The sequence below is a fragment of the Dipodomys merriami genome, unplaced genomic scaffold (genome assembly GCF_024711535.1).
Source record: "Dipodomys merriami isolate MVZ:Mamm:240054 unplaced genomic scaffold, mDipMer1.0.p SCAF_1017, whole genome shotgun sequence".
Lineage (NCBI taxonomy): Eukaryota > Metazoa > Chordata > Mammalia > Rodentia > Heteromyidae > Dipodomys > Dipodomys merriami.
The window spans coordinates 151,382-178,531 of NW_027202291.1; the positions used below are offsets into that span (position 1 = coordinate 151,382).

The 27,150-nt window shown below is 39.3% G+C and overlaps 1 protein-coding gene and 1 long non-coding RNA gene across 2 annotated transcripts; both read right to left on the minus strand.

Moving 5' to 3' along the window:
* Positions 1 to 36: 36 nt before the first annotated feature.
* LOC138807655 (uncharacterized) lies at positions 37 to 6,348 on the minus strand. The gene is made up of 3 exons (XR_011366228.1): positions 6,279 to 6,348; positions 1,014 to 1,173; positions 37 to 166 (listed from the first exon to the last, which is right to left on the minus strand). It is a non-coding gene; the product is annotated as an uncharacterized lncRNA (long non-coding RNA).
* A 184-nt stretch (positions 6,349 to 6,532) lies between these two features.
* Positions 6,533 to 24,396, minus strand: LOC138807621 (zinc finger ZZ-type and EF-hand domain-containing protein 1-like). The gene is made up of 5 exons (XM_069993406.1): positions 24,347 to 24,396; positions 15,515 to 15,569; positions 11,442 to 11,553; positions 7,552 to 7,622; positions 6,533 to 6,692 (listed from the first exon to the last, which is right to left on the minus strand). Coding segments are annotated over exons 2-5 (345 nt in total). The 5' UTR covers positions 15,517 to 15,569; positions 24,347 to 24,396.
* Positions 24,397 to 27,150: the final 2,754 nt, after the last annotated feature.

A 27,150-nucleotide genomic window follows, 5' to 3' on the forward strand; every position in this document is an offset into this window, starting at 1 on the left:
TACCCCCCTCCCCCCACCCACACCGACATTGTAAAGCTGGTTTTGACATGACATTTTGTACTTCTCATTGTTGCAACAGGTCCACCCGAATCCTTAAACGACTTGTTTGTCCCCATCTCCTCCACATGTTATACTGACATCAAATATAGTGAAAGCGGGGGTTACACTGTGGGGGAGGGACATACAAAGCAACAAAGAAATAATCTTATAAATGCATTAGAAACACATGAATGAAAGAAACGAAGACATTAAAATACATATTTAAGGGTTCATTTTCCTAACATCACATTATCTGACCTTTTCCGCTTGACTCATACCTATACTAGATATTGCAAATAAGGGAAACCATGGGACCTATGTTTCTTTGGGCCTGGCTTACTTCACTTAATATAATTTTTTCCAAACCTTTCCATTTCCTAACAAATGGGGAAATGTCATTCTTTCTGATGGAGGCATAGAATTCCATCAGAGTGCTCATCTTGAGCAAAAAAGCTAAAGGAAAGTGCCTAGGCCCTAAGTTCAAGCACTAGCACCTTCCCCCCACCGCCCCAAGAAAAGAAAAAAAGGCTAGGCATGGTGGCTCATGCATGCAATCCTATCTACTCAGGAGGCTGAGTTCTATGCCAACTTGACTCTATCTCCAATTAACCAGGAAAAGGGCAGGAAGGGGTGCTGTGGCTCAAGTAGAGCAATAGCCTTAGGCAATAAAGCTCAGCCATAGCACTCAGGCCCTAGGTTCTAGACCCAGAAATGGGTCAAAAAAAACAAAAATAATCTGAACAAGGTGGTGACACAGGCTTGTAACTTCAGCACTTGAGAGGCTGAGACAAGAGAGTCACGAGTTCAGGGCACACCTCAGGTACATAGTGAAATATTGTCTCAACAAAACAAAAACTTCCAAATAACAAAAACAAAAGCGGAAATAACTATAGATCGGAACTGAAATAAGCCATATACATACTTGATGCGTGAGTTATAACTATCTGTTTTCAGGATTGTGTATTGATACTCACATTTTTTCTATAAGGTACACAGCAAGATCTTTGGCTCCAGAGTCTGTGCTCTTCAGTTGCAAATGGCACCGGGAGAGCAGGCTACCTTGCACAGACCAGAACAGAGAAAAGACCACAGAGCCAACTTCCCCTGGTGCTCACTGAGCATCAACAGCTCACACTACAAAGAAACAGACAAACAGGAAATGTCCAAATAATGTGTTCCCAGAACTTGGGCAGGAACTATCTCTATAGAAGCAGCTGTCACTGGCAAAGCAAAAACAAAAACCTATGTGTATGGGGCAAATTTATGAAAGAGCATTCAATCCAGAAGTGAACCAAGAAAAATGGTTTTAGGAAAACTTCCCTATTGCTCTGCAGTTTTGTGGAACCTATAAATATTCTTTTTGCTCCACAAGACATCTACTGCACCCCAAGACGCCCACCCTATTGTTCATCTCTTTCTTGTAATGAATCTTCTGTCTCTGAGCCCTTATCCTGAGTCTTCATCAAATCTCTCGCTAGCAGAGTTGAGGGAGAGTTGAAAAGAAAGTGTGAGTCTGATCAAGGTACATTGCATGAGTTTTATTTTGTTTTGTTTTTGTCAGTCATAGGGCCTGCACTCTGGGCCTGGGTGCTGTTCCTCAGCTCTTCAGCTCAAGGCTAGCTCTCTACTTCTTGTGCCACAATGCCACATCTGGCTTTTTCTGCTTATGTGGTGCTGAGGAATCAAATCCAGGGCCTCATGCATGCAACGCAAGCACTCTACCACTGAGCCACCTTCCCAGCCCCCACATTGTATGAGTATATGGACATGTCAAAATAAATCTACCATGTACCATAAATTGATAATAAAATATGGAAAAAATAAAGATAATCCATCATTGAAGGACAATAGGAAAATCACATTTTCAAGCAATTCATTTGAAAATGAAAATATAAATTCAAACATCAAAAATTGTTATGTGACCTCTTTACTAGGTTTAAACAACAATAACAACAACAAAAACAGCATTGCTAGTGATATCACTGATATTGTGTGACTGGATGCAGTGATCTCACTAAATGTTAGCTCTTCATTTTTGGAAAAGTATGTCTAATTTCAGGCTAAAGAGCAGTATCAAGGTATTTGAAGAACTAGGAGCTACATATTGTTTTTAAATGGTAAATATATATCACTAAAAAGAACAGAAGCATTTATTTGTTCTTTTGGTGGCAGTTCTGGAGCATGAGCTAACGACCTGAGTGCTGTCCCTCAGCTTTTTTGCTTGAGGCTACTACTGCTCTATTACTTGAACCACATCTCTATTTCTGGCATTTCTGGGGAGTGGGGGGGGAAAGATGTGGTTAATTGGAGATAAAAAAATTATTATATTCTGGGCTGGGAAGGTGGCTCAGTGGTAGAGTGCTTGCCTTGCATGCATGAGGCCCTGGGTTCGATTCCTCAGCACCACATAAGCAAAAAGAAAAAAGCGCTAGTCTTCAGTTGAAGAGCTGAGGGACAGCACCCAGGCCCAGAGTTCAGGCCCCACGACCAGATCCAAAAAAAAAAAATTATTATATTCTTTCCTGCCCAGACTGGCTTAGATCTCAGCTATCTGATTAGCTGTAATCTAGCACCTGGTGAAACCTTTAATTTTTAAAAAATTTTTTACTTTTGCCAAACCTGGGGCTTGAACTCAGGACCTGGGCACTGTCCCACAGCTTCTTTTGCTCATAGCTAGCACTCTACCACTTGAGCCACACCACCATTTCTGGCTTTTTCTATATATGTGGTAATGAGGAATCAAATCGCAGGCTTCCTGGATGCTAGGCAAGCACTCTAGCACAAAGCCACATTCCCAGCCCAACCTTTAATTTTTAAAAGCGTAATTTACAAAGGATTGAAATTGGACCACTGTGTGGAATCTCTCTATAAGGAGGATGTTTTTAGAAAACATAATATTTTAAGTTAGGAGAATTGACTAAATGACTACAGAATTTATAATATGTAAATGAAAGAAGTAGCCAAGTAGCTTGTAATCTTCCTACCATTAAAAATGCTTAAAGATGTCTGTTGAAGATGAACCTGTATACTAATGAGCCCAAACTTTATAAATGTCCATTCAATTTGTGTCTGAATTTTTTGTGTGCCTGAAAAAAAAAATTGTGCCTATATATTGGAAGGGAAGATGGGATTTTCTCACTTTTTTATTTTATTTTAAAAACCTACTTGAAAATAATTCATGATCTTTTTGTAACTCTTCGTCATCTTTGTTCTTTGGACTTTCTCTGAAGGGGCATCTAACCTCCAGAGGGTCTGTCACATAAGAATTATGAAGTTGGAACTGGGAAGGTGGCTCAGTGGTAGAGTGCTTGCCTTGCATGCTTGAGGCCCTCAGTTCGATTCCTCAGCACCATATAAGCAAAAAAATCTGGAAGTAGGGTTGAGACTCAAGTGGTAGAGTGCTAGTCTACAGCTGAAGAGCTGAGGGACAGCACCCAGGCCCAGAGTTCAGGCCCTATGAACGACATACAAAAAAAAAAATAAAGAAGAAGAAGAAGAAGAATTATAAGTAGCCAGGCATCAGTGGCTCAGGCCTATAATCCTAGATACTGAGGAGGCTGAGATCTGAAGATCGCAATTCAAAGCCAGCCTGGGCAGAAAAGTCATTAGACTCTTATCTCCAATAAATCACCAGAAAACCAGAAGTGGCACTGTGGCTCAAGTGGTAGTGCTCCCCTTGAGCTGAAGATCACAGGAACAGTGCCCAAGCCCAGAGTTCAAGCCCCATGACCAACAAAAAAGAAGAAGAAGAAGAAGAAGAAGAAGAAGAAGAAGAAGAAGAAGAAGAAGAAGAAGAAGAAGAAGAAGAAGAAGAAGAAGAAGAAGAAGAAGAAGAAGAAGAAGAAGAGGAAGAGGAGGAGGAGGAAGAGGAGGAGGAGGAAGAGGAAGAAGAGGAAGAAGAGGAAGAAGAGGAAGAAGAGGAAGAGGAGGAAGAGGAAGAGGAGGAAGAGGAGGAAGAGGAGGAAGAGGAGGAAGAGGAGGAAGAGGAGGAAGAGGAAGAAGAAGAAGAAGAAGAAGAAGAAGAAGAAGAAGAAGAAGAAGAAGAAGAAGAAGAAGAAGAAGAAGAAGAAGAAGAAGAAGAAGAACTATGAAGTGCCAAATGCTGGTGGCTCACACCTATAACCCTACCTACTCAGGAGGCTGAGATCTGAGAATTGTGGTTCAAAGCCAGCCCAGGCAGGAAAGTCTGTGAGACTCTTATCTCCAATAAACCACCAGAAAACCAGAAGTGGCACTGTGGCTCACATGTTAGAGCGCTAGCCTTGAGTTGAAGAGCTGAGGGACAGCGCCCAAGCCCAGAGTTCAAGCCCCACAACCAACAAAACAAAACAAAACAAAAAACTATGAAATATGCTAATATTAGCACTGTCTGTAATTAATTCCTCTAAACTAGAATCAACCCATATGCCTCTCCAAGTTAAGCAGATAATTACGGTATGTCATAAAGAGACTATTGTGGTACACCAGTGAACACAAATGACAACACATGAATGAAACTCAAAAACATTGTTAAACAAATCAAATATTTCACAGAAGATTGTATGCTATCAAGGTGAAAAAAAAAACCAAGCAATAACCAACACATTGTACAGGGATGACTAGAAAGAAAAACAAGGAACCTGTGAACACACACTGAAGAATGATACTACAGAGAGTTGTTTTCACTTATTGTCCCTCCATATCTATTCTTTTGTATGTGAACCACATTTTGAAATGGTCCCTTCATGCTGTGGCTTTGCTTTTCCTTCAGTCCCATTCTACTGTCTCTATTGGATCACTCCCCAGTTACCACTTGGAGAGCAAAGCCCCTCCACTGAAACTCAGGCTCTGCAAACTCTGGCCCTCTTTAAGTTCTTTCCCTTTCTCTGCCAGAATTTCTTCCTGATACTCCTTCCTACTGTCCTGGTTACCTTCCTTGTAGATTTGCTCAAGATGCCCATGACTGATGTGAGGCAGTCCCCAATCATGACTTCCTGTTCGTTACTGGTTACAAATCTTTAGCCACAATTTCTTTCTTTCTTTCTTTTTTTTGGGTCTGGTTGTGGGGCTTGAACTCTGGGCCTGGGCGCTATCCCTCAGCTCTGTAGCTCAATTTAGCCACAATTTCTATCTTGAGAGCGCAACTAGGTCTTACCACCTTAAGGTCACTAAAACCATGAATACCTCGTGTTCAGAATCTACCCATTATCATCCCCTTTTTAGTAGCCTGTTCCTTCCCATTTATCACAGGCCCACTGTAGGTGTACCTCCCTCCATTTGAAATGTCTCTCACTTCCTCTTTGCTTGTTTAAGCCTATTCAAAGTCCTTCCCTGAGATCAGCAATTCTTTTCCAAAATGCTTTTCCCTAGTTTCCTTCCCTCTCCCTAGACCAGTGCTCATCCTTTGACAGCCTGAATTATGCACAAAACTATGTAATCACACATTTGTTTGGGTTCCTCTATCATTGTATCCTCTGTACCTAACGTGGGGCCTCACACACAGCAGGCATTGGTAGGCATTGTTGAACTAACAAACATGAGAAAAAAGCTCAGACTAGGTGTAATTTAGACCATTTTTACTTTTTTTTCTCCTAATGTAACTCTGTCTATCTCCCTCCCTATAACCATAAATGCTTGCTTTTACAAGAAGATAATTCAGTGGCTGCAATAATCTCTGGCCTAGAAAGTTTAATTGTATATGCAATTTCCTCTGTATCACAGATGAGAGAAAGGGAAGAAAGGTCAACTACTTGATGTCCCAGTGGTAAGGGATTATGGGAAACTTTCTTGGACAGTCAGTGAGATTTCAGAGTTGAATGGCCCAGTTGAAGAGCCAGGTTTCAGTGTTGTTCCAGCATGGTGAGCTCCTGCTTCTATCAACTTGTGAGAACCCTGAAGTTTTCGCCCAGTGGCTTTGACTGAGAATGGTAAGAGCTTGAAGAAGTTTTTAGAGGTTGAAGAATATGCAGGATTTAGATGTGCTACAAGAGAAAGAGAAATTATAGAAAATGGCAGAAATAAAAATGGAGATCAGAATGATCCGTGGTGAACTGGAAAGACAGCACATATCAATGATCTTGTAGTGAGAATTTTAAGGAGGACACAGAGATGGGCAGAATAGTCTAGACATATGAGAGAAAACTGATGTGATGGCAAAAACAATACTACAAAAGTTAAGACTGTAGCCAGGTATGGTAGATCATGCTATAATCGCAGCTGTAGTTCAAGGAACACTCAGAAAAAAGTTCACTACATCTTACCTTAAACGATAGCTTGGGGTGTACCTCTTGCCACTATAGTTACTTGGGAGACCAGGACCAGGAGGATCTCAGTCCAGACCATGCAAAAACTGAGACACTATCCTCAAAATGACAGGAGTAAAAAGGGCTAGGAGGCACAGCTCAGGTGGTAGAGCACTTGCTTAGCAGGAATGAGGCAGTGATTTCAAACCCAGTACCATCAATCCCACCCACCCTCCAAAAAAACCCTACAGTAACTGTCTTATCAAATACTCTTAAAGAAGCATGAGGTAAAGAATGGAGAAGAAAACAGGATGTACCTCTCGAGCAGCCACACAAAGGAGGGTATTCATGATAGCTAGGACTTCACCAGTGTTCATGCCAGCAAGGTCACTTTTCTCAGGTATAAGTAGAAGGCCACCTGGATCTTTATCACTGAAAGGACACAAACTCACACCTGTTTGTAGGAAGAGGCTTTTCCTGGTCAGGTTCAAATAAAGAACACAGAGAGATGTCAGCATCAGTTCTATGAAATAGGGGTCTGGGTCAGGAAGAGAAATGGTAGTTACAACTAGGACTATGCCACGGTCTGTCCATATATCCTTCCAAAAGCACAGACACATAAATTACCTTGATATCAGTGTTCAATATATCTGATATCATGACTGGTAACTCAACAATCCAGGCTAACAATCCCTGTATCTTCAAATGTTCTTCATGCAACACCTCCAGGACCTATCATCATCTTCGTTAACTGATTCTGAAAGCATTTTATACAAATAGCCCTAAATCTGTCATCCAGACCAGATAGTCCATCTTGTAAGCAGATGCTCAGTTCCCTCCCTCCTTCAAGAGTCTGTGCCTCCATTAAGGAACTCTACAGTCCCATCTGCTTTTCTGATGTGACTGTAAGTCTCCATATACTCTCTTCCTGGAATGTTTCTTTCTACACATTACTACTCTGCATTTTCAGTTGTTGTAATGGAAGACTGAGGACCCCAAACTCTTTTGGTTTTAGTTTTTGTCTTTGATATTTAATTAGAGACTGAAGGTCTGAAGAAGTTTTCACTGGGTTCAATACTACCTTGTCTTATAAGGGCCTTGGATTAAGGTTTTGAGAAAAGTATCAGTCTATCACTATTTTAGTCATTCTCATGCCTAGTAGGAACTCGAGAATCTCTCTAAATTCTGGGTAGGAGAAGCACTACTCCAAAAGCACAGAAGGAAGGACTAATTATAGAAAAATAACTACAGAGGTTAGAATTATTCAATAATCGAAGAGAATCAAACTTACCTAAAATATGTGCACAGTGAATGGAATGTGAGCTGCAGGGACTGCTTATGATCTTTCTCAGTGATATTCTTCTAGAAAGCCAAGAAAAGGACATTTAGAAAATTTACTTCATGACACTCCACAGACATATGGTACCATGAAATAACATCACATACTTGTCCCAAGTATGAGGAGAGCAGATTCAGCAGACCACTTTGTGGCAGTGAACTAAACCCTTGTCCAGTATCAGGAGAGGGAAGAACCTACTACTTAAACAAAACTGGCAGATAAGTTTAGTTTATGCCCAAAAGTAATATCTGCAAGTTTTCCTTCTGGAAGGTTTGACCCAATAGTTGAAGAAGCTGACTTCTAAAAGATATGCACTTTCAGAGGAAGAGACAAAGGCAGGGATAGAGAATTTTTTTGTGAGCTTTCTGTTGCTTAAACAATGTTAAAGATTTCCCTTTATAATGTAGATTTACAGACTATGCTTACAAACATAGGATTCAGGCCTCCAGACAGGGTTAATCAGTTAATTTTGAAGAAACTTACTGTTTTAAAATAAATGTACCAAATAGTTAATGCTGTGCAAGGCATTTGATGGAAGGTTCAAGAAGACCCAACATGAAGGCTAGGAAGGTGGCTCAGTGGGAGTAGAGTGCTTCCCTTGTATGCATGAGGCCCTGGGTTCAATTCCTCAGCACCAATACACAGAAAAAGCTGGAAATGGATGTGGCTCAAGTGGTAGAGCGCTAGCCTTGATCTGAAGAGCTGAGGGACAGTGCCTAGGCCCAGAGTTCAGGACCCACAACCAACAAAAGAAAAAAAAAAAAAAAAAAGAAGACCCAACATGACAGAGACAGTAAGGGAGACAGGGGCGTGGGTCACATGAACAGAAGGATGCTGGACAAAGAATGGCTTAGTCAGGTAAAATATTAGTGAAGTTCAATTCATTAGCATAAGAAGGAAAACAAAACCTTCACCATAGCATTCTGAAGGGATGATAAAAACAAAGGACACAGGGTTGGTCTATTAATAGTCACTAGTGTTATTCAAGAAGCCATGTGCCCTCTACTTTTTTGTGTAGGATGAAGTAAAAATTAGTTTATCAGCTACCTGGTGAATGCAAAGAATTGGGACAATATTCCATTTGCTAACAGAGTACTTGTAAATACTTAAAGCACCCTTCTACTCCAGTACTTAGTCTGAGTAACATGACAGTATCTAAAAACTGAGCAATAAAAAAAAAACTGGAGAAACAAAACTTAGTAATATTGTTTTACAGGTATATTTTGAAGTATTGATGAATAAAATGGTCATATACTTTCTCTAAAATAATACTGGGAAGGAGGAAGAAGAGTAGGTGAGGTATATTATAGATGAAACAAGATAAGCTTATCATCATTGAAGGTAAGTAATGAGTACACTTGGGGGTGAGACAACTATCAACTATTTTTTTTGGCAGTCATGGGGCCTGAACTCTCGGCCTGGGTGCTGTCCCTCAGCTCTTCAACTCAAGACTAGCATTCTGCCACTTGAGCCACAGTGCCACTTCTGGCTTTTTCTGCTTATGAGGTGCTGAGGAATTGAAACCAGGGCCTCATGCATGCAAGGAAAGCACTCTACCACTGAGCCACCTTCCCAGCCCTCCTCCTCTTTCTTTTTTGTCTGTCATGGGGCTTGAACTCTGGGCCTGGGCACTGTCCCTCTGCTCTTCATCTAAAGGCTAGTGCTCTACCACTTGAGCCACCGTGCCACTTCCAGTTTTGTGGTGGTTTATTGGAGATAAAAGTCTCATGGCCTTTCCTGCCTGGGCTGGCTTTGAACTGCGATCCTCAGATCTCAACCTCCTCAGTAGCTAGGATTACAGGAGTGAGCCGCCAGCGCCTGGCCAACTTTACTTATGCATTTGTTTAAAATTTTCTCATAATTTGTTTGTAGGCAAGTCATAAAGCTGGAGACTAAACTGTGACTTGTGAGACAAAAGCTTATACAATACAGATTGGAAATGAGCACAGGGTCATGTCCTTTGATAGCTATTTTGCACAAAGGTTTTAGAAATCTATCAACAAACATTTGGGAAACTCAAATTGAAATATTCAGAACAAATAAAAAGTAACAAATCTCATCGTAATCGACTTCAGTGAAAGAATCCACACTTTCAGTAAATAATTACCATCACAGTGAAGAGATGGTTCCAACAGGTCTGTCGATCGGGAAAGAATATGGAGAGACATGGAGTGAACCAATGCAGCAGTGGTACACAGTAGAAACCATGTTGAAAATGAACTATACATACAGCTTTTGGGTGGGTACAGAAGGGAAAAACTATGAGAGAACAAAGGACTGTCCAGGAAGAAATGTACTATTATCCATCTTATGAAACAGTACCCCCACCTGTACACCACCTTTATAATAACAACAAAAATGTTTTTAAAGTTTTAGATTTAGGTTTCATATTTAGGTCATAATCAATTTGAGCTATGAGTTATAAAGTATATAAGATCTGGGTCTAGATTTTCTTTTTTTTTTTAATCTTTTGCATATGATTGCCCAGTTGACATTTATTTTATACTGTCTCTTTTTTTTCCAATAAATTATCTTTGCTCTTTTCTCAAGAAAGAAACACCTCAATCTTTTTCTTCTAATTTTTATATTTTATAGTCTCATCTTTTGCCCAAGTTAGCCAATACCAAAATTCACTTATTTGCAAATCCCGCACAGCTAGGATGACAGGTATGCACTATGGTGCCCAGATTTTTTTTTAATTTACTTTTATTGGCAAGGTAATATACAGAGGGGTTGCAGATATATAGATATATATGGTAATGAGTACATTTTTGTTGAACATTTTTACCCCCTCCCTCATTTTTCTCCCACTTTCCCTTGGCCCCTTGAATTCCCCGGACCAAGTCTAAAAGTTCATTTCCAACATACTGTCTTTTTAAAAAAAAATATATATATATATATATATATATAATATAAAGATACTGTACAGAGGGGTTACAGTAACATGAGAAAAGTAATGATTACCATTCTTATCGAATTGTTATCCCCTTCTTTGATTTTCCCCTACCATTCACCCACTCCCCTGCATGGGGTTGTAAAGTTCATCTTGTATATTTCATTGTTACAATTGGTCAACCTGTATCTCTATTTAAGGATTTTGTTTTTTTCCCTTCGCCTTCCCAAATTAGAAAAATGTATATATAGGATGCTTTTTATTGCTCAAGATGAAATCTTGTCAACTTTATTTTGCCTAGGCTGATCTTCATCTGTGATCCTCCCAATCTCAGCCTTCCCAAGTTTCTAACATTGTAGGCATGAGCCACTGTGACTATTTAAAAGCCCAATTTTTGTACAAATTGCTTTTTATTTAAAAGTTCCTTCGTTAACGGCTTTTCCAAATCTAGTATTTTACTGCATAAAAAGCCTTGAAGATAGTTCTTAATTCTCTTATTGAAGTCTCAGCCTCAGATTGATACTTGAAGTTAAAAAGAATTAAGTGGCCAGATAGCTCTTTGACAGTCTCTTTCACTGCCAGGCAAACACATCTCTTGCACATATGCCTGTGTACTTGCTTCTCAGCCTAAGATGAACTCTTCCACACATCTCAATCAAGTCAAGGATGATGGCTTAACTTCTAGCCATTTACTCCACACCATCTTTCCTAGTGCATTCAAGGCTGTTTTGAATCTTCTTCCTGTGGGTTCCAACTGCCCCTGAATATCCCTTTATCACAGCCATATTATATCTGTCTCTCCCACTACATTCTCAAGGGACTCCTTGAGAATTATTCCACCTCTGAGGTTCTGTTTTGACTTAGGGCTGGCCTACAATTAGCACAGAGTATACACAATAAGAAGAGGGTAGGAGTAGAACATGCGAGGGTTGTGCTCACTAATGCTTACTTTGGCAACTCGGCACTGCTGCAGTTGGACATCTATTTCATCCCACTCTTCTTCTAGCTCAAACCAGCCAATAGGATCATCTTCTCCAAGGTCTTCAGATGAACAGTAAACCCTGTGTACAGAATGACAATCAAAACAATTTCCTGTTCCTAAGCTTCTCCAGAATCCAGCAAGTAAAGCCACATTTATATAGGAGTTTCCTCATATACAAAGCATGTCAATTAAAAGTGGGACCAGGAATAGCACCCACTACCCACTGGGAACACATGAGGTAGTAGTGATAGAGGTCCTCCCAATTTGTAGCAATCTCATCTATAAAATGAAAGTTAAGAAGAAATTTGCTCTCTATACAGTGGCTTATCTATCTGAAGAACCAGACTTAATGAGACTCTCATGAGAGAGGCAAAATGACCACTATATCTCAAAAGAGCTATGGAAAGGGAGGCCCAGTTTCTTTGACTCATTTTCCACACATCTGTCTGACTAATGTGTGACCAGTGTGGGGTCTGGGCACTCACAAACAGCTGAACGCAGAAGTCTGGGGGTTTTCAGACCCTGGAATTCCAATAAAGGAAATCACTGTTCATAGGCCTTCATGTTATTTTTAGTTCTTAAGAAGTCCTTCTAAGCCAGGCACTGGTGGCTTACACCTATAATCCTTGGAGGCTGTGATTTGAGGACTGCAATTCAAAGCCAGTCCAAGCAGGAAATTCCATGAGATTCCTATCTCCAATTAACCACCAAAAAGCTGGAAAGAGAGCTGTAGCTCAAGTGGTAGGTTAGTAACTTTGAGCAAAACCAGCTCCAAGACAGTGCCCAGATGTTATGTTCATTGAGTTCAAGCTCTAGGACTAGCACCTCCCCCCCCAAAAAAAAGTCCTTCTAGAAAAGTTTTCTACAATGGTGGGCCACTTTTTTGTCAGTCATGGGGCTTAAACTCTGGGCCTGAACACTGTCCTTCAGCTTTTCAGCTCAAGGTTAGCACTCTACCACTTGAGCAACTGGGCCACTTCTGGTTTTCTGAGTGGTTTATTGGAGATAAGAGTCTCATGGACTTTTCTGACTGGGCTGGCTTGGAACTGTGATCCTCAGATCTCAGCTTCTTGAGTAGCTAGTAATACAGACCTGAGCCACCGATGCAAAGTAGGTAGGTAGGGGCTGGGAAGGTGGCTCAGTGGTAGAATGCTTGCCTTGCATGCATGAGGCCATGAGTTCGATTCCCTACCACCACATAAGCAGAAAAAGCCAGAAGTGGTGCTGTGACTCAAGTGGTAGAGTGCTAGCCTTTTGCTGAAGAGATCAGGGATAGTGCACAGGCCCAGAGTTCAGGCTCCACAACTGACAGAAATAAAAAAAAGCAGATTTATGTATCATATTGAACTAATGATTTATATAATGACATATATAAAAATGTAAGCCATCAGGCCAAGGAATGAATAAAGGCACTTTTTGTTACAGAATAGATTGCATGCACAATATTAGGGAAATGATAAAAAGTTGCTGCCATTTACTTAATATCAGTAAAATAACAGGAATAAGGTAAAACACAGAGAATCTCCCTGGTGAGGCTGACATTTGTGTATAGTCTTAGATATTCTGAATGTGCATATCTGAGAACTGATGTGTGAAGCAAGGCTGGACAGAAAGTTCATAAGACTCTCATCTCCACTTAACCAGCAATAATCCAGAAACGGAACTGTGGCTCAAGTAGTAGAATGCCAGCTTTGAGTGCAAAATGTCAAAGGAGAGTGCAAGTCCCTTAATGCAAATGCCAGAAATGGCATAAAGAATAAAAATCAAAAGCAAAACATAAAACACATGGAAACACAAAAAGACAAAAGTTATGCAAATTTAAATGCTACATTGAGAGATGGATCACACCAAATACAAGAAATGACATTTAGACATTTTCACTCAATTGAAAAATAAACCAGGATAAGGTGGAATATATACACAATGGAATTTTACTTATCTATTAGAAATGATGATATTGCATCATTTTAAGGAAATGGTAGGACCTGGTGAAAACTAGATTAAGCCAAGAGAAACTAAGAATGTATGTTTTCTTTCACCTGAGGAAGACAGCATTAATCTATAAATAGACAATAGACAATTGGGTAAACTTGGTGTACATAATTTTAAGAAGTGAAATATGATAGATTCATATTAGAAATTAAATGATATAATTTATTAGAAAAACTTATAGTCCAATAAAATAAACACCAGGAATCGAGTAATCATATGTGGAAGTGAAATCAAGAGCAGAAAGGCAAACTAATGAAAACATAAAAGGTGTAGAAATAGGGGCTGGGAAGGTGGTTCAGTGGTGGAGTACTTGCCTTGCATGCATGAAGCCCTGGGTTCGATTCCTTAGCACCACATAAGCAGAAAAAAAAGAAAGTGGTGCTGTGGCTCAAGAGGTAGAGCAGGTGCCTTGAGCTGAAGAGCTGGGGGATAGCACCTAGGCCCAGAATTCAGCCCCATAAATAACAAAAATGTGAAGAAATAGGTATGAAATCAAATTTCCAATTAAACTTAATGATTTTAAATATGCATTTAATTTTACATGTATTTATTGTTTATAACTCTAATCTTTTGGTACCTCTTGCCTTTTGTGCTTTTAGGTTATCTTAAAATCTCTTTGTTGTGTGGACAATGCATGGACCATGATAGTCCTACCTATGCCTCTTGTGTTGCTGAGATTAATGGCATGAGTCACCATGCTTCACTGATTTGTGCAGATTGGGACTTGTAAACTTTTGTCCAGATTATGTCCAAAGTGTGATACTCTTGATCTCTGATTTCTGATAGTGATCATAGATGTGAGCTGGTACATAAGGCCATTCATAATCCTTTATCCCACTTGGAAGACATGAAGTTTAATTTTCCAAATGACATACAAGATGACAAACAGAAAAATAATCCCTTAATTGGGGTAAAGATGAGTTACTAATGTGAAACAAAAATACTTTCTAAAATATCTGACTAGTGTAATTATATTTTCAATCTTACCCTATATTTTAACATAAAAACTATTTTATTATTTATGCCAGTGATTAAACTCAAATTGCAGGCATGCAACTGTGGTTTGCACCTGTAATCCGAGTTACTTGGGGTGCAGAGATGCCAGGATCATGGTTCAAAGCCAGCATGGGCAGGAAAGTCTGTGTGACTCTTATCTCCAAAATTAATCACAGAAAAATACCTGAAGTGTCACTGTGGATCAAGTGTCAAGCCAAAACAGCCTAGAGACATTGACTAGACCCAGAGTTCAAGCCCCAAGACTGGCAAAAAGAGACTATTATTGCTTTAATCATTCATTTGGATCACCTATAGAGAGGGCAGGCTATTGAAGGTCACATCATTAACTGAAGAAGTAGAATTTGAGAGGATCACAATTCAGAATCAGTCTGGGAAGGGAGGTAATAAGATTTCGATATCTCCCTAAAGCCAGGCAGGTTGGAATGCATTTGTGATCCCAGCTACTTGGCTGACCAAGGTAAGAATGAGCTTAGCCTAGTCTCTGTTTTGCCATCAACAAAACTGATAATGTATGAGCAAAGTTAGTAAATGAAAAAGATTGTTGATGTGTCCTTATTTGTAGAATGCCTGTCTAACAAACAAAATATCTAAATTAAAATTAAAAGAGAAAGAAAGAAAGAAAGAAAGAAAAAAAGAAAGAGAGAAAGAGAGAAAGAGAGAAAGAGAGAAAGAAAGAAAGAAAGAAAGAAAGAAAGAAAGAAAGAAAGAAAGAAAGAAAGAAAGAAAGAAAGAAAGAAAGGAAAGAAGGAAGGAAGGAAAAGAAAGAAAGGAAGAAGGAAGGAAGGAAGGAAGGAATGGAGATAAGGAAGGAGGGAAGGAGGATAGGAACAAAGGAAAGAAGGAAGGAGGGAAGAAAGGAAGGAAGAAGGGAGAAAGAGAAAGAGAGTGGTAAAAAGAAATATAAAAAACATATAGTCAGCATGTGATAGATGTTAATAGTGACACTATACCATGTTAGATATAATTGTCATCATTTATTTCTAGGAGCAGACTAGATAAAACAAGAGCAGATTTCAGCCAAGGATACATACATGTGTTCACCACCAACGAACTGTTATTGATGCCTCCTCCTGGACCAGAAGACATCTAAATAAATAAAAATAAAGCCTAAATAAACCAATAACATACATATACAGAACTTTGATAAAACACAGGTCGGGCTTAAAGTGTTGGACCAACAGGATTGCATATCTAGGAGGTATGGTAAAGTGTGTGGGAGACAGTCATTCTGATGATCTTGCAATGATGAAACTGCCTAACCACACAGCTCCTGGGCATATCACTGCTGAAACAAATATTCAGTCAGAGGTTAACAAAAGTAAGATTTACAATGAAACAGACATTTTGACCAAAGGTATTTTTACCTGATTCATTGTATTTCTTACAATCTCCAGTTATATATCACACATACAAAGTTCCTGATTCCCTTCTGCTTCATTATTGTCTTTCCTTATTTTGGTTTTGTTTTCAGAAATACACAGGTCATATCGTATATTTTTGTCTTCTAGCCTTCAGAAAGTCTATAGTTAAATATCCTTAAGTTCCTTTTGTTAGAAAATAAAAGGCACATTGGGTGGTTCTTCACCTGTTATTATATAACTATATAATTATATAATTATACATTTTTATTTCTAACATTTTACCTGTATAATCCCAATTCATTTTTTTCCCAAAGGGAACCTTAGTGGAAGGAAGAATCTGAAAGTTCATTCTGGAATTTAGAGAAGTTCTGTTATTAAAACTCCAGTACATAGTATGGAAAGGAACTCTGAAATTATTCATTAGACAGATGAGTTGAAAGTCAGATTTTGTACACTAATACTCTTTCCTCAACCAAAATAACTAATATTCTTAAAGTTAATGGGCACAAATGTGCATAAATTTTCTAGAAATAAAATGATCACTTATGAAACATTAATAATACTTGCAAAGAAAGCTTTACAATAAAAGGTAATTCCTTCACACAATATGGATCTGTCTGGTACCATAACCCCAAACTAGACTAAGGCATCTAATAGCTATCACACTTGGATGTTCCCTTTTTGTAAAACTGTTTTATCGTGTTGAGTAATATGAATTGTATACCAACTTAAAATCACATTTGGAATAAAACAGTTACTAGATAAGACCTTCGTGTTTGAGGTGGTTTGGGGTTTCCAGTCAACCTCTCGAGTTTTCCAGGAAGGAGCTTGCTTTGCCACAGCCTCTGTGGTGGAGCAGGGCAGGGTTTTGAGAATGGAGGCCAGTCTGGGTAGGGCTTTGAGACATTTGGGAGGGGGTAGGAAGTATTGGATTTGTAGGGGTGGGGTTTCCAGTGGAACAGGACAAGGCTTTAGGAAGGAGGCTCAGAGATAGCCCCATGTTCAGTAGAAAATGGCAGGGTTACCGGGGAAGATGTTGTTTGCAGTCCTAAGAGAAGAATGGGGCTGCAAGCGAGGAGATGTAATGACCTGTGAGCGAGAAAATACACATAAGCACAGTTAAAGATGTCAAAGGTGTTTTACTAATGTGTCTGCAACCCTGTCCTAGGTTACTAGAATTAGGAGCAACTGCAACCTCCAGGGGGCAAGTTGTTTTCCTTTTTCCTCCTCCTTGCAAGCCTTGCCTCTCCACTCTCCATTGGCCTCTTTGCAAGCCTCTCTGCCTCTCCACCTCTTCACAAGCCTCTGTGCTCTCTGTAGTCCTCTCCGCATTTCACAGGACTCTCAGCTCTCTGCAGGCCTCCCTGCTCCTCACAGTCCTCTCAGCTCTGTGCAGTCCTCTCAGCTGGCTAGGGCTTCCCCAGGTCTCCCTGCCTGCCCAGACTTCTCCAGCCTTCTCTGACAGCCTGGGATTTCCCAGACCTCTCCTTGATCCAGCTTCCTCAGGCCATCAAGCCTGAGGAGAGCCGGGCACTGCTCTGCTCCAGGAGCCATGTCTCTTGTCATGTGTCTCTTGCGGCATCTCCTTCTTTCCATCCCCTCCCCAGAAACCCCTCTTGCTATATCTGGTGGCCTGTCCCCCAAGCCACCCTTTGACCCCTCTTCCCCAAGTGGCCTGGCATGCATGAAGATGGAATCAGCATGGGGCAGGACTTCCCGGCCCCTCAAGCTCTCACAGAGTTTACTTAGAGGAGGGGTTACTGGTGGAGCGCTGTGGGCCTCCATGGGTTAGGTAGAATGGGATTTCCCGTGGAGCAGGGTGGGAAATTTGAGGGAAGAGGCTGGTGGAAGGCAGGCTTTCTGGTGGAGGAAGGCTGGGCTGATGGGGAGAGGTTTATTGAGGGGTGTGGCTTTGAGAGGGAAGTCAGTGTTATGAAGGACTGGGCTAGTAAAGGACAGCATTTCTGGGGTGGAAAACCCCATACTTTTTGGCATGTGGTAAGATGGAAGGATTTCTGGCAGAGCAGGAGGGGGCAGCAATGGACGAATGAGCCTTGTCAGGACAGGGCTTTGAGGATCCAAAGGACTAGTTAGGGTGGGGTTTTCGGTGAAGCCAGCCAAGACTTGGAGAGATGGAGTAAGATTGATTGGGGACTTCAGTGTTAGGAGGCAGGATATCTAAGGAGCAAGCCTACTGTGGGCAGGGTTTCCAGTAGGGCAAGGCAAACCTTCAAAGAAGAGAATAGGGATGGACAGGTGCTTCCAGTCAAGCCTGGTAAGCATTCCAGAAGGAGGCCAACTGGTGGAATGGTTTCCAGTGGAACAATGTGGCCTTCCAGAACGAGCAAGGATGGTGGGATTTTCTGGTGGAGAAGGGCAGGGCTTGGAGCTATGAGGCTAGTTGGAGGTGGGGCTTTCAGAAGGTGGTAGGGCTACAAGGGTTTAGGATAATTATATGCAGGGTATCCTGTGGAGTGGAGTGTGGATTCCACAGAGAACCCCAACTAGGGGTTGGATGAGGAGCTCAGCTGAGGGTTGGATTATTGGGGGAGAAGGGCAGGACTTAAGATGGGGAGGTAGGGAAGTACCTGGTGAAGTGCTTTCCAAGGATGAGGTGGGCTGTGCCAGTAGCTTCCAGTGAAACAAGGCAGGGCTTCAAGGGCAAATATAGGGTGGCGGATGGATTTTGATGTAGCAGGACAGGGCTTCATGGGAGGAGTGTAGTTCAGGGAAGGGCTTTGAATGGGTTGTCTGGGCTGTAGGAGTAGACTAGTTATGGGGTGGGGGAAGGGCAAAGGGGAGAAATGTTCCCTGGAGCCTCTAAGGAGCTTGAGGGAGAAGGCTGGTTGAGAGTAGGGTGAAAGGGAAGGGTGGGGTTGGAGGGACTAGGTTAGTTAGGGGCAGGGCATCCAGAGATAAGGGTGGGGATTCAAGGGAGGAGCTGGATGGAGGTGAGGGTCTGGGTGGAACAAGTTGGGTATTGAGGGAGGCGATATGTTTCTTTGGGGCAGAGAAGAGAGTAGATGGAGTGGAAGAGGGATTTCCAAGTAGCAGAGCAGGGACTTGAGGAAGGAGGCTGGTTGCAAACAGGGCTTTGAAAGTTTATAGCAGGGCTACTAGGGTGTAGGTTAATTGGGGGTGGGATTTCAGGTGCAGCAGGACAGGGTTTCGAAAGAGGGGCTGACTGGAAGTGGGTCAAGTTGAACTTGTGAGAGGGGATAGGATAGAGGCAGGACTTCGAGTGGGAAGGGAGAGGCTATAAAAAAAACAGCAACTACTAATAAAAATAATGCAAGAATACCATTTTCAGCCAGTGTAGAATTAATTATATTTCTGTATATGTGAGAGAGATATTGGATAAACTAACCAAATAATGATTTCTTCCTACTGAAATTTTTCTTTATTCTAATTGAGTGAGAATAAAACAACAGGCCACGTCAGGCTCATAGGCACACAGTAGACTGACACATGAAGCACTGGATTTGATTACCCAGCAACTACTTTAAGGAACACAACAATTTTAAACTCTCTCCGTTGGTCATAATGGACACTCTGTTGACTGAAAATTGTGAATAAATAGAAAATTTTCTTGAACTTTTTGGAAATATTAATCTAAACTAAGCAATAGCAATGCTTTAACTTTATACTTCTATATTGGAACCTATACTAAAACAAAATAAATAGGAAAATATATTAAATTATACACAGAATGTTCATTCTTGCAGCATCAATTTTAATCTAAAATAACTTTAAACCAGAAAATTGTTTGCCATATACTGAGATTGCAGTATGGTTTCCTTTTCAGTGATCAAAATGATGATTTAAGCAATATGCCTTTATCATTGGATGCATTGATGGTTAAAAGATAGCCAAGAATGTGAAGTACCCTAAAACAATATCCTGAAGAAACTCACAGGGTACTGTGAATTGATGTTGGAATAAAATTAATTACTGCTTACAGTAGGAATTAATATTAAGTAGGCACAGAAATATTTTCTACAAGAAACGGCTACATTGAAAAATAAACAATGAAAAGGAAGGAGGCAGTCAGACCATGAAGTTAACATTATCTAATGAATAACATTTATTGAGGCTTGTTTGCAATCTGCTTGACCTAAGTTCTTCCCTGAAGCCAAATAACAAGAAAAAACCCATGGAAATACAGTAATCATTTTCAAGGCATTCTTAGACTTTAGAGAGTGAATTAAATTAATACATTGCTAGAAAGTAAAGACAGATGTCCAAGATAAACAGCGAAGAAAATATTCCCAATCTATGGCTCTCTGCTGTGAGAGTGGTGCAGGCCAAGGCGTGAATGGACTGAAGTACAGGAGTGCATACTAGTAGTTCCCAAGTTGCAATGATGAATGTAACACGGGAGAATATCAACATAACTGTCACATGAATTTATCACTGGAGAGTACAGAGAAGTACAGTGAAAATCCCAGGAGAATTATAAAGTACAATCTTACATATTTGTCAGAACAGTAAATTCAAATGTTTTCAGAAAAGTGTCTGGCATTGTGTCCTAAAACACTTGGAAAGACTACAGGAAACTACCGGGCACTCACATGATGCCAAGAAATGATTAACTTATAATTTACAAGACATTGAATAATCATAAAAGTCTTGTTTCAGTAGTGCAAAATTAAGCCTTAATACACTCTGTTCTGAAATAACACATTATAAAACCAAATCAAGAACAATCAAATTATATATGTGACTCAACTGTTTCCAACAATAGAATTCAAAAATTCAAATTACATACTGTATCTGTAAACTGATAAAAATCATACAGGATGTCAAACATAATTAATCTTTCAACACTGCACATTTTATGTGAATAGTCCTGATGATAAATGATTTATTTTCCTTACAGATTTTGGATGAACACAACAACAGCAATACAAAACCAAAAATCACTTGGCAATAGATCTGGATGCCAGTGGCTCATCCCTATTCCTAAAAGGCCAGGAGGTTGAGATTGGAGGATCATGGCTCACAGCTTGCTGGGGTAGCCAAATCCATGAGACATTGATGTTCCATTGATCAGTCAAAGGCCTAGTGGAACATTGGCTCACATGGTAAAGCATCAGGCATGAGTGTAAACACCAAGGGTTCAAGGGCTCAAAGTCAAATCTCATTACTACACCCCACACACACACTCACAACCTACACACAAACACACACACAAAGGGGGAGATACAGGAACAGGGAGAGAAAAGGAATCTTAAGAGTTTAAAAAGTGAAGCCTATCCTAGAAAAAAATCCTTTCCAAAAATATACAACTGTAAGAGTACTTGTGAGGGATTCTAGAGCTGAGCTGTGAGATCTGGAAAGAGATAAAAGATTAGAAAGCCATCTTAAACAAGACTCAAAAGGCTGAGACATGTACCCTGGAAAGGTCAAATCGTCAAGGCAAGATAGAGCTATAAGTTACTACCTTAAGTGTGTTTAAAATACAGCTGTTAGGATACTAAAATAGTAAGATCTTGGAGATGAGATGAGATATTTTATGGCTAAAGTATGTATTCCTCCCTTCTGCTCCCTAACAGTAAGATAGTTAATTGTCACTATGTATACAAAGTATACCTCTTGTTAGTGGTTGTAACCACAAGATAGATTGATGACCTAGTTTGTGCAAATACCTTTAGCCACACCCCTATATTAAACTGGATAAAAAGTTTGTTAAGCAGGACCACCAAAAACTGGTGGTGAGCCTTTGGGTCCCCTGGTGTCCCACTTTCCTATTCCTCTCTGTGATTTCTCAGTTCTTTGGCAAGGTATCCCATCATCTGTGATGTTCCAGAGTTGTGGTTATGGACCGACCTGATATTCTGAACTCCTCAATACAAACTGTGGAAACACACTTTATCAAAGAAGATACACAAACATATATGAGCACCTGGCAAGATACCAATCATCAGCAGTAATCCTGTGAATCATTAGTGAAGAAGTGGAGTTCCATTATGGTGGTCATAATGGCTAAGTGTAAAAAGTATGTAATAAAACCTTTGGAAGGTTCTTTTGCTCTTTTTGCTATATAGTCCTGGTGGCTTGGAACTTTCCAGCCTTGTCTCAGCTACAGAAGTGATGGGATTTTGAATATGTGCTGCCATGCCTGGCATTTAGAAAGTTCACAATAAAGTATTACCAAAGTGCATGAAAACAGTTTTGTAAGTGATGTGTATTTACATCCTCAATTGTAAAAATTAAACAAATATATGCCAGAACATCGCATTATTAACATTATTATATATGCAGTTCATCAGGCATCACTAACACCTCAACAGATCAAATGCAAAGTAAAATTTCTAATTCTTTCTAGGACAAGCAAAAAGGTCAAAAGCTATGTACATATGACCATATAAGATGATGTTAAATAAATGCTTAAATAGGGATACAGGTAGACCCATTGTAACAATGAGATGTAGACACTACATTGAAAATAAACTTTAAAACTGGCAGGGAGGAGGGAGTAGTTGTGGAGGTGAGAGGGAAGAGATGGTAGGGGAAAAACAAAGGAGGAGGCAACAATGCTCGATAGGAAATGTACTCATTACCTTGTTCATTTAATTGTAACCCCTCTGGACAGTATTTTTACAATAAAAATGTACAAAAATTCTACTTCAAAATCTAACATCTAAGGCAGTGTCTGAAATACAAGAAGATAAAAAATAAATCTAGAGGAGTGGTATCTTTAACACTGTGACAATGAGAAGCGAAAGCTGGATTTTAAATCAGGGCTTGACAAGATCAAGTGTCCACTAAATATGTGCTCACAGCTGCAGAGTTGACCATGATCACAACAATGGAGGTACAACTGAAAGGCAGCTCAGGCTGTTACAGCATTGTTATGTAGACACAATGGGACCTCTCCAATAATGGTAAAGCACAAAATAGAAGTTAAGTCAGTAAAATACATGGGAGAGTTTACCCACTGAGAAAAATTGCAGTGGGTGATCATTGCTCTTTGGTTGAGTATACAACCCATCTCATTTTACTTTAAGCTAAAGTATATTTCTGATATGAACACAATTATAATATATCAGTGTTTCATGAGTGCTGACTAGTGTAGGTGCATATTACTCTAAGATATATAAAAGCTTTAGAGGTATGTGAAGGCTATACCTTCATAATCCATTCTATGTTGTTAAGTTTGCATGAAGAAATGTTCATAACTAGGAAATTTAGACTCTTTTCGGTCTGATTCAGGCAACTGAAATAAGACATTAGGGTCATCCACTCCAATTATTCAGTTTGTGACCTATGAAATAAATACCATTATTTAAAATGTGTATGTATTTTTGAAAACACATGTAATACCACATGGCAAACATACAAAAGATACAATTTCCCATCTTCTTATAGAAGCTGAAGTGAAAATACTCCTGAAATGCACTCGTTTTTTCAAAGAAATACACAATAATGGCTACACTTTTTAAATTACCTTTTCAAAATGTAAATATACATACTTGAGAAAAGATTCTGTGCTTTTTATTCAATACTACATTATATCTATATCTATCTATCTATCTATCTATCTATCTATCTATCTATCTATCTATCTATCTATCTATCTATCTAAAGAATTAGGCAGGCAATGCCAATCAAATTTCCCAATTACCTAAGACTGACCAGTTGCAGACCTAGAATTCAAGTCCAGTTTTCCATCATGCTTATCTGGATATTCTGTGAATGTCACATTACCTTTTAAGAGATATGGAGCAGATGCATCCACATTATCTTTCTAATTATAGTTATAATGGCAATAAAATTGCTATAGAATGAAAATATTTTATAAATGAAAAGGGTATTGGGTACAAATTTGTTAATAATCAAAACAAGATTGGTTCATTTTCTAAAGAAATTCCTGAATGGCAATCATTCAAGCTTCCACTGTTTATTCTGCCTGGAGTAAAGACTTTAGGAGAACAATCCCATGCCAATGACACACCAGTGCATATGAAAACTTGCTTTTATCATTCAGTATCTTGAATGCAAAAGAAATAATTATATATATATACATATATATATATATATATAAAATCCAAGAGGAATAATTTTTGTGACTGTTACTTCCTCGTTATACCAAAGAAAATTTATTCCCTTTTCTAAAACATATACGATTTTACTGATATTACTATAATTACTATGAATAATGTAGGAATATATTATAATATCATCAATGTTATATAATGTATAAGTTATATATAATATATTTATAATAATTGATACTACTATAGTAACTATAATTAATACATGTACAAAACTGAATTTTGTGTTATATAAACTATGAAGGGCATAAGGAATGAGAACTCTAATATGCACCACATGCCTTAGTCACATAATTTATTGTTTTGTATGAGTACTGAGGGTTGAACTAGGACCCAGTTGCTGTCCCCGAGCCGTATTGCTCAGGTCTTGTACTCTACCACTTGATCCACACATCAATCTCCTACTATTTTTTTTTTGGAGGCTAATTGGTAGTATGAGACTCACATTTTTTTTCTGTCTGGGCTGGCTTCAAACAGCTATCCTCAGACCTCAGCCTCCCGAGCAGCTGGGAATTCAGACATAAGTCTTGTTACATATTTTTTAATTCCATGCATGGCAAGTTGTGTGTCATTATTTTTGTGAGTTCAAATATATTATGGTGTTTCATTTCTAAACCCATTCAGAATAAACAACCATTTATTGGGTAAAACTATATGTTGCAATAGAAATTGTAAATACACTTACTTTACTATCAATTTTCAAAGATAATGTTATAATATTTCTAATTCCTGGACCTAAAAAAAAATAAGCATCCCTTCCTTAACTGTCTCATTTTCAACAGTATAAAACCTACTCGAAAAACGTCTATCTTCAAGAAAGCAAGGCCCTCTAATCACATATTCACCTTCAAGTTATCCTCCTCATCTCTATATGGCCTTTTACAATGAATTTCCTCTCTAAGATTGGCTACACTTATCTACTAGACTCAACCTACCACAGCAAACTCTTTGTGAAACTTCCTAGATAAGGTTGTATGACCCATCCTCATCAGTCATTCTGCAGCCTCAGTGGAGAGTTTGTTCTTCTACTTTACCTGTAGACTATATCATCCTGTTATATTTCCTAGCAAAGAAATAATAGCAAGCAGGCATGAGCCTTGGTATATTCAGAGGTTCTTTGGTTTTGAATGTTTCCATTTCCATTTCCTTTCCTTCCTTGGTAAGTGAGTTGGAATAACAAAAACAAATCAATTTTGAAAGCAGTGTGTTTTAGTGTAAATGAAAAGATACTGATTTGAAAATACTGTCTGTAAAATGCATGGTTATTTCATTTCCTGTGTATAACTTACAGTATGTTTTGAAATTTGGTATAAATCATTCATCTTCTCAGAGTGAGAAAATGGCATGGCACTTTGTAACTTGTAGTCATTTGTTGCCACTTGTCCTATCCTATTTTCCCTGTACAGAGTTTGTAATAAACTATATGTAATTTATTTATTAATTATTTTTATTTATTGTTGGTTGTGGAGCTTGAACTTGGGGCTTGGGCACTATGCCTGAGCTCTTTGCTCAAGGCTAGCTCTCTACAACTTTTTTTAACTGTATTTTCTTTGTTGGTCATAGGGCTTGAACTCTGGGCCTGGACACTATCCCTCAGCTCTTGAGCTCAAGGCTAGCACTCTACCACTTGAGCCACAGTGCCACTTCCAGTTCTCTGCTGGTTTATTGGAGGTAAGAGTCTCACTGATTTGCTGCCCAGGCTGGCTTTGAACCACTATCCTCAGATCTCAGACTCCTTATTAGCTAGGATTACAGGTGTGAGCCACCAGCACCCAGCTTTAACTGTATTTTTTCTTTTCTTTTTGGTACTGGAGATCAAACCCAGGACATTGCACTTGCTAGCAAGTGTTTTGCAACAGAGCTACATCCCACCCCTAGATCTCTACAACTTTGAGCCACAGTACCCTTTTCAGTTATTGAGTGTTTATTTGGAGATAAAAATCTCATGGGGACATTTCTGCCTGGGCTGGCTTTGAACTGTGACTCTTAGATTCAGCATCCTGAGTAGTCATGATTTCAGACATGAGCCACTGGTGCTGGCTATATATATAATTTAAATTGTAGTTTTCTTCAAGTCTTTCATCCTACACTGAAGTGTTTTCTTCCAGCCTTTCTAATAAATATGTAATCTATTCAATTTCAAAACTACTGGTATGCCTCACATTTATTCATGGCATTTCTGAAATCCAAGTTCCTCTGGCTGTCAGGTGGATACTTTTGCCTGTACCAGGCAATGTTGTTGAACACATATCATCTGGCTAATTTGAGATCAGAGAATGTGAAGCTACCAGAGTCAGATAAAGAACTTGCAGGACAATTCAAGAAAAAGTCATGTACTGTCTGTATAGGTAAATAGGAAGGATATAGAGAAATTCTTATATTTGAGTGTGTGTGTGTGCACTTTGGTGTTCAATTCTTTATCTGTTACTATACTATTTTACACATTCATTAGTATAAAAACATAATATTTTCATAAATATATATGTGCAGATCACAGTCTTCAAAATCCAGACAACCACCTCCATGGGCATCGCTTTCATGTGTTGCTCTTTGGGTAATGAGGATGAAATCTGAAATGGTTCTGTGGTAGAGAAATTGCTCTGAGAGATCCATGTGTATTTCCTTCAATAGGTTGCATGTTCCAACTCTAAAATAGGAAGTCTGTCATTAGACCTGACAGTGTTATATATTTATAAGGAAAATTATGACAAATGTATAAATGTCAGTACTTTCCTAGCCCTGATTAGGTTCCATAGAGTTAGCTGCATTACATCTTGACAGGAAAGTCTGATGAGGTTCATTAACTGACTTTTACCTATATAAGAAGAAATCCTGTAAAAGAAGCCTCTCCTCAATTACAAGAAAAGATAAGTTTGGACGTTTTTGAGTAGAGGAATTTGGCATTTGCCTTGGATCCTTTATTGGTAATGAGTATTTATCACTGTGTTCCAAATTGTCTCCTCCTAGGTTCCCTAAGCAATTACACATAAGCCTCATTCCATAACAAATCTTTAAATCCTTCTTTTATTTTATGATCATTGTTGTTGTTTTGCAGCTCCTGGAGCCTGAACTCAGGGCCTGGGCACTATCCCTGAGCCTCTTTTTGCACAGCACTACTTCTGGCTTTTTCTGAATTGTTTATTGGAGGTAAGATTCCAGCAGTTTTTTCTGCCTGGGCTGACTTTGAATCACAATGCTCAGATCTCACCCTCCTGAGTAGCTAGGATTACAGGTGTGAACCACTCGTGC

Bases quoted from the DNA above. Each gene is read 5' to 3' on its own strand.
- LOC138807621 (XM_069993406.1), bottom strand. The intron at 7,623-11,441 runs GTAAGCATTAGT...TTGGCTTTCTAG, and splicing joins AGCAGTGCCGAGTTGCCAAA to AAGAATATCACTGAGAAAGA. The intron at 6,693-7,551 runs GTAAGTTTGATT...GTGTCCTTTCAG, and splicing joins TCACTGTGCACATATTTTAG to TGATAAAGATCCAGGTGGCC.